The 9840-nt window shown below is 44.3% G+C and overlaps 1 protein-coding gene across 1 annotated transcript; it reads right to left on the bottom strand.

Moving 5' to 3' along the window:
* Positions 1 to 627: 627 nt before the first annotated feature.
* On the bottom strand, positions 628 to 9554 carry LOC310783893 (prostaglandin G/H synthase 1-like; the record flags this gene model as incomplete). The annotated part of the gene is made up of 9 exons (XM_083644809.1): positions 9442 to 9554; positions 7140 to 7280; positions 6805 to 6948; positions 5821 to 6002; positions 5454 to 5537; positions 3859 to 4105; positions 3225 to 3511; positions 1719 to 1866; positions 628 to 977 (listed from the first exon to the last, which is right to left on the bottom strand). Exons 2-9 carry the CDS (start codon positions 7252 to 7254, stop codon positions 628 to 630), a joined length of 1557 nt encoding a protein of 518 aa, XP_083500935.1. The 5' UTR covers positions 7255 to 7280; positions 9442 to 9554.
* Between the last annotated feature and the right edge of the window lie 286 nt (positions 9555 to 9840).

Below are 9840 nucleotides of genomic sequence, written 5' to 3'. Positions count from 1 at the left end.
CCGATAAGGGTTAGGGTTCGATAAGCAAATTATTCTTTTGTGAAAACATTCAGCACTCAACTAAGCAGAATTGATTTCTTTTTACTTATTTCATTTAATTTACAACAAACCACCACGTGGTAGAACGACAGTATGCATGAGGCGGGGTGTGCCTGGTGGTTGTCCTAAACCCCTTCTAAACATGCAGTGAAATCCGGATTATAACCAGCAGCTAGCCGGTCGGCCTGCATGTTTAGAAACAATTAGCCGCCTTATGCGCACTCCCGCGAGTGCGGATCATGACCATCTGAGACCCTAGTATAGGATCCGCATTATTGGAAAAACGGCTGTTGTTTAACACCGGCAGCTCATGTTCCGGATGATGTATGTCTGAGTGGGCGGGCAGGTGGTTCTATGGCACTTTACAAACCACCAAGAATCTCAACCATTTTTCAATTCAATCAACCTCATATTTGAGTATGTGAATGTGTGCTGTAATGAAATCTGTTTTGTCAACCAATGAAATAGCAAATATTTCTGTCATCATAATTTAGGATCCCATTTTAAATGCTGTCTCACAGGAAAACAAATAGCGAGAAATCCTACAATAACATGAGTAAAATCACAGATCACTGGGGCCAACAATCATTAAAGTTCAGTGGATGGTTTCCTTGTCCTCGCCTCCTCCTCGTTGCGTGGAACGTGGAAGCTCACCAATGGACACCACTTGGTGTTTTGGCACACCAGCTTCTCCAGAGTGGCCGTTTGGATTATGTTGAAGCCCGTCTCTCCTCCAAAGGTGCTGGGCTTCCAGTACTGAGGGGAGCAGATGGGGTTTGCCATCAGGCCTTTCAGGGAGAAGGGAGCACCCATCTCCACCACGCCCTCGCCAAATATGCAGTCAGGGCGAGGCTTCTCCAGAAACAGGCCAGAGTAAAACTCCAAGGCGTCAATATCACCGTAGAGCTCCTCTAAATCTCTGGCCATCTCCTCGTCATCTGTTTGGAAAAGACAAACATGAGAGAAGATGAAAACTTAGAACTAGTCTACTAATGACTTTTAATAGGGACTAGTCACATGATGTGATGAGTCACATGATGTGATGAGTCACAAACAAAGTCACTCTTTAAAATATGAAGAACAATTAATATGGCGTGTGCTGCCAAACTGCAAATCAGCGCCTACAGTATGAGATGGCAAGGAAGATGTTAAACTAGGTTGCAGGATGAGTAAACCATCTGTCCCTTAAAGAAAGGATGAAGAAGAAACAATGAGAAGAGGAACAAGCATGAATTCGCAATAGCTGCGACCACATATGCGAATTTCCCAAATGCAGGATGGCAGGGGCAGCCCAGCCTACCCTGCCTCTGTCACCCTGCGTTTCAAAATGTGCCCCCTTTTAGCTGATTGGCATGAACACAAACACACACCTTCACACATGCACACTTGACCTCCATGCCAAATTCCAGCCTCCTAGGGCAAAAACTGTGCCTGCTAAAGGGTGGAACATACAACCTTATAGAGCTGCTGGTCGCCACTAAACATCTCCTGGAGTCCTATGGTGCAACATAGAGGACTTTGTGTGGTTTCAAAGTGTTCATGCAGCATCACTAACAGAATAACATTTCAGAAGTTAGCTAAGAAGTCCTCAGGTGAGGATGCAAAGGGGTTTCTCCTTGAATTCTCAACCCGGCTCTGTAAAAAAAGCAAATTATATTTATAAGCTCGGTCCCGCTCACCAGTGAATTCAGAGAAAGAGGTGTAGGGCTTGAGGTTAAACTTCTTCCTGTATTGATTGTAGGGCTGAATACGCGCTGCTCTGGACGCTTTGAGGGCGAAGTCCGTCACCATTAGCAGTTCTGGGTGAGAATTTCTACCACCCCCGATCTGAGAGACAGAAAAACGTTAGTCCCAGTTTTATTCTGATAAACTGTTCAATAATGCTATCATCCAGGTGGCTTAGACAAACACCAGGCTACATGCTGCATGAGGCTGAGAGATGTCATCTTCCAGCATCTCAGCCTATTTCTCTCTAGGAAGTGACTGAACTGTAAAGGCAAGTTCACTTTGATGTGGGAACAAGAGCAAAGTGGTTTGTTGGTCATGAAAAAGTGTCATGTGAGTGGTTTGACCTTCACTGTGGTCTGAGAGAGTTTCTGATTCAGAGTAGTTTGAATATGTATCATCAAAGATGACATACGTAAAATGGACAGTATGCAACAAAAGGAAAGAAGGCAATCAGTCAAGGCAGATCCTCCTATAGTACAATTTGTTAATTTGGACTAATTCAATATGAAAGTTCACCATGAAGCTGTAATGTGTAATCTACTACATCTTCTCCACTCCATAGATGCAGTATCGAGATAGATGCAGTCTTTCTGGTCAACCTCAACTTCCTCAACAGCACTTCCTATAATATATCTATTTCCTTATTGTAATAGATGTAGAGTAGACAATGTAGACATTTTTTAAGACATGCTATGGTTTTACTGTTGATTTTATGTCCTCTTTTCTATCTTTCTGTGTTTAGTCTCTTAATTTTACAGTACATTTAAACTAACCTAACCTTAAACAATAACCACAGAACCCAGATTGTAGCCAATACCACTAACACCAGATTCTGCATCCCCGCTGAGAATTGCAGGAGCACATTGTAATGATGTAATGATACGGCAACATACTGTGTCAAAATGATATAATAATATAATTTATAAATGATATGGTAATCGTCTTTGTGCGTGTTCATCAATGATGTGAAATGATCTGATGTCTATGTTATGAACGTTATTTCACCCTATTTTGAGCTGTTTTGACTTAAATCGGGGTAGAAGTGAGCTGGAGGGTGGGGGACTCCCCTGGGTCCCGGAGGCCGACTTTGGTTCTTAAAATCCGGCTAGTGGTGACCTCCAGGACTGGGGGGTCTGTCCTGCCCCATGGAGGCCGACTTTGTTGCTTAAAAATAGGGGGATGCGTAGAGGTGACTTCCATGCTTGGGGGTCTCTCCTGGCTCATGGTGGCTCACTTTGGTGCTTAAAATCTGGGTAGAGGTGACCTCCAGGACTGGGGTTCTCTCCCTGCTTATGGAGGCCGACTTTGGTGCTTAAAATTAGGGGGATGCAAATCTCGACAGTTGGTACTTGCCGAGATTTGCAAATTTGCTGTTTTTTTTTAAAAGTTAAAACAGCCCAAAATATGCTATTCTTGCCGGGGATGCAGAATTGGGCATAACACCTGTCCTGTACTACCTGTCCTGCGGGCTGACGAGAGAAGGCATCCACCAGTTTCTCCACCCCGTATTCTGTGAGGATGGAGGTGTTGTAAAGAAACTGGGGGTAGTGGATTTCATCTCCGTCGATGAGGAAGCTGTCGGGCATGAGTGGGTGCCAGTGGTAGAGCTGGGCGAACTCCAGGGCGATGCGGTTGCTGTACTGGAACTGCGCGTCAAAGAGGAGGGTCGGGTCAAACTTCAGATGCAGATGATAGCCGCTAAGCTGCTGCACGTACTCTTCGATTATGATCTGGATGATCTCCCCTGGGGAAACGCATACATAGATAGATAGATGGCTCACTCTGTGGTTGTTTGAATACTGTCACAGTCATCAGGTGATGTCACTCATTAAACTGACCTTTTAAAGAAGATAACATCCAAATCGAAATGAAATCAAACAGAACAGATTTAATGAAATTCAGAATGAGAACAATGAGTACTCAGTGAAAGTACAGGGTGTGTACAGCTACAACACGGGGGTGCGAACCTGCGACCCTCGTGTTGGTAGGCAGGGAATCCACCGCTACACTACCCGGACGACCCCGGATGTTCATTATTAAGACATTTCAAACAAATGTATGCTTAAAAACAAAAGAAAACTCCATCCTCACCAATGATGATGAGTCTGGTGGTCTGGAAGAGCTGCTCGTCGTCCCAGGTGGGATGCTCGTCCTTCAGGAGGTCACAGACTCGGTTGTGCTCCCTCAGCCATATGGTGGAGTACATGGCGAGGCCCGGCACAGCGCCAAACAGCTCGTGACCCAGGGCCAGACGTTTCTCCATGGGTGTCTCATTGGAATAGTTCATGGCTATGGGGACATCAACTACACTCGGGGGGAACACCTCACCATGTATTAGCTGCGGACGCACAAACACAGTTATTCAAATGTGAGGGAAGTATTTGGAGGGTTTCGGTGAGGTTATGAGATACAACAGATAATTTGGGGAGTCCGGGTAGTGCAGTGGTAGATTTCCTGCCTAGCAACACGAGGGTCACAGGGTTGAGCCCCCGTGTTACCTCCGGCTTGGTCGGGCGTCCATACAGGCACAATTGGCCGTGTCTGCGGGTGGGAAGCCGGATTAAGGTCGGTGCACCAGTGCCTCCTCTGGTCAGAAGGTAGTCTCTCAAGCCAGTCTATCTCTTTCACAATCTTCGAATAGCCTATTAACATTTGACCAGAGGAAGTTGTCACCTTCCAAAGGGAAAAAAAACAAGCGCTTCAGACAGGAGGAAGTTCGATGGTATTCGACCAATCACGACACATGTAAACAAAACCGATGCAGGTGATTGGAGAAATTAGCGGATGGGCCCGCCTTCAGCGGATGTCCCGCCTTATTTCCGTTTTGACAACTTTCTCCTCTATGAATTCGAAGTACAGACGGGTAGGCGGAAGCATTTGCAAATTGCGGGAGCTAACGCATCTGATTTAAGAGACTAGTCAGTAGGAGTACCTGTTCAGGGGGAGGGGAACTGGGGGGAATCGCGTGATCTTCCCATGTGCTATGTCCTGCCTGTGACACTCCTCACTGACAGGTGAAAAGAATGGACTGCACATGTATCGGAGGAAGCTTGTGCTACTACAACTCTCCCCTGATCGGCAGAGAATTTGGAGCAACGACCGGGCCACCCTAGCAGGGAATTGGTAAAAAAAAAAAGTATAATGGGCCAAATATAATTACATTATTAAAAAAAGAGATATATATTTATCTATCACTCAATAATGTTTTGTTTTTCCGATTCAGATGATGTGGCATTTTTGAGTCTTTTTTCAAATTCCGTAAACACAATAAAGTCTTGCCAGAGGCCGCTTTGTTGTGACTTGTTGCGAAATTCAAAAACACACACCATCAAGCAGAGTGGCTTTTAGATCCAGATCAAGATGATTTGAGGATGTTTGAAGCAAGTTAAAAGTAGAAGAACATGCTATCAGTGCTTCTACTGCGGCTATAGACATAATCAAGTCTTGCTTTATCACTACCATCTGGAACATTCAGATTGTGTTGCCAGAACAGTTGCGGTAGATGCACCAGACAGTATTTGGGTGTTATGAAAGATCATACCATATCAGGAGATAGATTTGAGTGTGCTTAACGAACATTAAAAAACAAAGCCAGCTTGTTGGAAGTCATTTCAATCTCTTCAAGACTCAATTCTCATCCACCATGTTACGAATTGATGGCTACTTGGCATTTAAAAAAGCTATACCTGGTATTTCATCTTCCCGTCTGTATGAAGTCGGAGCTGGAGCTGTCGCATGAGGTTATCTCCATAGATATTCGAAGCATCTACCTGGATGGGACAGAGAAAAACAGACAGTTTTGTTTTGTTTTTGTTTGTTTGTTTGTTTGTTTGTTTGTTTGTTTGTTTGTTTTTTTTGGGGGGGGGGGTACATGTCTGTCCATCATTAAAGTAAATTAAGGTGAAAGAAAGTAAATGACACCCATCTACAATCACCAAATTATGAACGAGACCAATGATTCCATGTCTTTTCAGATTTTTCTACAGCCTATTGCTGGAATCAGACTCTGGTTTTAGGATACTGTTGTGCACCCAACTGCATGATCCATCTCACCCCATGTCCTAGAGCCTTGGTAAAGGACGGTCCACGTGCATAGTCGGTCTTGAAGAACTGGTGGGTGAAGTGCTGGGCCATGAAGGCAAACATCAGACTGCTTCCCTGGGGGTCCGGTCTAAATGTCCTCCTCCTAAAACACCGCTGAGCCAACACTTTGGGATCTGGGAGAACACGCTTTCCTGCAGAGACAGAACCGTGTCAGCTCCACGTCGTCACGCCTCCGGAGCGGAGTCGTGCGTTTGTGTTGTATGCAGGGTTCAACATTTTCAAAATTCCATACTTTTCCCAAACCTTGATTTGTTTTGAAGATTTTGTCCGGTGTTCAGATTTACGCAGATAGGCGTCTTGCCCCCACTAGGTCATAGCACTGTATAGATGAAGCTTGTTCTTCACAGCCACAAATATCAGAATATGTTGATCTGATTGGCAGGGTTCCGACACGCTTTCCATTTTAAAATATTTTTCAGAGACCCTATTATGTTTTTTGATTTTGGTGGGTATTTTTTATATAATGCAGACAGTGGCTGAGTAATAAGAGCATCTCTCTATCTGAACATTATTCTTCACATCAACAAAAACTGTGAACTCAAAGTAGGTCGAAAAAGGAAAAAAGGCCAGCGCTCTAGAATGTCCTTTTAGAGTTTAATGTACAAGCAGACACAACGAACACGTTTCAGCCAACAGCGTTCATCAGCGTTGATGAAGCGTCACTGATGAAGGCTGTTAGCTGAAACACGTTCATTCTAAAAGGACATTCCTTTTTCAATGTTGATCCTTTGCCCTGCACCTAAGCTGAACTTGACTCTTGAGTCTACTCGCTATTGTTGTTTTTGGACCTAAACTCAAGTAGGTCGACAACAAGCTTTTTTGTTTCAAATTCGCAAACTATACAAGAAATGATCAAATTAAATTTTTATACTTTTCCAGACCTGCGTGGGAACCCTGTGTATGTGGGTCAAAGGCCACTGGACAGACTCTCACCTTTAGTTCCCATGGGCAGAGGACAGTCTTTAGGTATGGGGGGCAGGATCCGGGTGTAGTAGGTGTGGTTGTAGTAGGCCTCCCAGTTGAGGTAATTATATTTGGTGTTGTAGGTCGGAGGGCTTGGAATAAGGTCGGATCTCGCTGTGGGAGGAGAATCTCAGTTGGTTCTAGCAATGCACTGATCACACACTTTTCTCAATGTTGAGTAAATAAATTTAACATGAATACTAAATTTGCACGAAAAACAAATAGTGGATTTGTGTTCATGCGTGTGTCCTCGTCCTTCTACCATGTAAAACAACAGTGTTTTGGTCCCAGCCTCTGCCACCTACATGTGAGGATCAATTTCATGAGTGTGCCTCTCAGGAAACAGTTGTTGATCTTGTTCCAGACCCAGTGGAAGTGAGTGAGGATGTAGTGGACCGTGTCAGGACTTGGTTTCAGCATGAGGCCAATCCTGGTCCAGAACTCCGCTATACAGACACAGAGAGAGTATATATACATTTAAAGTTAGATGAAAAAGAAAATGTTTGGACATTACGAAAAAGCTTTAAAGGGATAGTTAGAATTTTTTTATTTCGGTTGTTATGAGGTACTTGCCGACAGTCAGTGTACAATACATGCGGTAGAAGGCAGCCGGCTGAGCCGGGCAAGTCAGGCAAGTAGCTGTCTGCTGAGGGTGAATGGGGTCATGAGCAAAGCCGTAAAAACAACAGAAAGAAAATACATAAAATGCTTCCATACTGCTCACCTGGTGTAATTCTCCACAAGCCCTGCGATGCCAAATTGACTTGAAAATGTGTCATTTACACCCTGTTTTTAGCTGAAATCTGCACTGGAGCCAGGTGCTTGAGCTATGAGAAGATGTAGAAGAAGAAGTGAGGTTCCAGCTGCACATGGCTATATACATTTTGCTTGACCCCATTCACACTCAGCAGACAGCTCTACTCTCCATCTCTCCAAACTGGGAGCGCACCGGTTGCATTCTACTGCATGTAGTACACTGACTGTATGCAAGTAGGGCCTACCTCATACAACCCCACATCAAAAAATCTGCAGTATCCCTTTAAGTCTGATATTTGAACCCTGGGTGTGAAAGTTAGCCTAAAGCAAGCCAAAATAGAAAAGGCAACAGTCCCCTTATCTTCTTGCTAGCTATACTTCCTTTTGTTTCCTTTTTTAGGCATGCTTCTGAAATTCATAATTTTATCTGCAGCTAACAAAATGAACTCCCCTTCCACTTGCACTAAATGCAGGGAGATAAATCTACCCTCTACTTCGGAGGTGGTAAAAAAAACAAGGTTAGATGTTACGATACATTTGAGGACCGACTAACACAACCTTACTAGGATCTGAGATCAAAAAGCTGCACAATGTTCATTCTACCATGAACAACAAAGCTGTCGGGGGGATTTCTTATATATTTTAGGAATCTGGGGGGGGGAAACAGGCCAAAAATGAACAGGCCAAAATGGCTGCTTGAGTGTTGTTTGTTTAGCCACAAAGGAAAATATACTGCTACTCTTTCACCATTGATGCCATAAAACTGTGAGCAAATCTGTAGCTTGGCTTTTTAAAAGCTCATGTATTATTCTATGGTTATGGTTTCTGGAATGGATGGTCCAAACAGCATCGATCTATTTTCTTTGTTTAAAAGAAAAGGGGAAGGGGGGGGAGGTAATCTCATCTCATTGCTGAGTTTTTACTTGTTTCAGGATTTATTTACTTTTACAATTCAATAATGGACAACTGAGAGGAGGAGTACATCATGTGTGGTGTAATCCTTAACTGGACTGCACTGAATCAAATGATTATCCAACCGATTGGCTTTCAGGAAAATTATGAGTCAAAATGATCAACTCCTTCCTGGCTCGCTGGGCAAAGATAAATAGCTGTTGAATACGACGAGGGATTATGGCTCTGACCTTTGCACTTAGATCTTTATTCATTTGATGTGGTGGGTGGGCGCCCAAACATGTCAATTCACCATACCCCCTTCCCCTCCAACATTCAATCCAGGTTCTACCACAGGTTGTCACCCTAATAATAAAGGTAGGCTGGTTAAAACCATCCTGATTCCTGATCTCACATTCTGCTTCAGTCTGGACTCCAAGCAGTCCACAGTCATTTCCAAATCCAGTCCTTCAGCCAATCAGCATCGGATCCAGTCAAATCCAAATCCAAACAGCGTAAACGTCTTTTCTCCCGAGAAACGCCGCTAGTACATCCTCCTGTTCTTCTTTAATTGTTGCTATCGGGTCTATTTCTACAATAACTGCACTTACGGCTGTTTACTGTAAACCCGACAAATGTTGACATTACTGCTTGTTGCTTCGCGAGCCAGAGAGCCATGAGGGCAGGCAGCCATTATTGATTCCAGCGGCGTCCCCGATTGGCTACGATGCCAAATACGAGGCAGGTCCCTGATTGGCCCGTGCACTTTGTCATTTCTAAAAGCGCTGGCCCCGCCCGGACTGGAGGAGGCCACGCGGTCCCGCAGAACGAAACAAAATGTGAGTTCACATGAGCGGATGGTTTACCAGGCTCATATAAAAGGATAGTTCCAGCTACAATGCATTGGACAAATGGGACGGGCACAGGGGGGGAAATGGAATTAAAGTTGAGCCGACTTACGAACAGTGCAGTTCTCCCCATGGAAGCCAGTGCGGGTGCAGTCACACCGGTAGCTTTCAAGGCCAAATCTCTCACACACTCCATTGTTCTCACAAGGGAAGTAGCAACAAGGATTCACTGCAAATATAGAGGAAAAGATCATCTTCTGTATGCAGACTGCAGAGGGGACCTGCCAGAGATTTATAGAGGAAAATATCATCGTATGTATGCAGACTGCAGAGGGGCACTGTCACAGATTTATAGAGGAAAATATCATCTTATGTATGCAGACTGCAGAGGGGCACTGCCACAGATTTATAGAGGAAAATATCATCTTATGTATGCAGACTGCAGAGGGGCACTGCCACAGATTTATAGAGGAAAATATCATCTTATGTATGCAGACTGCAGAGGGGCACT

The sequence above is a fragment of the Poromitra crassiceps genome, assembly GCF_964638095.1.
Source record: "Poromitra crassiceps genome assembly, chromosome: 10".
NCBI lineage: Eukaryota > Metazoa > Chordata > Actinopteri > Beryciformes > Melamphaidae > Poromitra > Poromitra crassiceps.
This window is presented reverse-complemented; position numbering and strand designations above follow the sequence as displayed.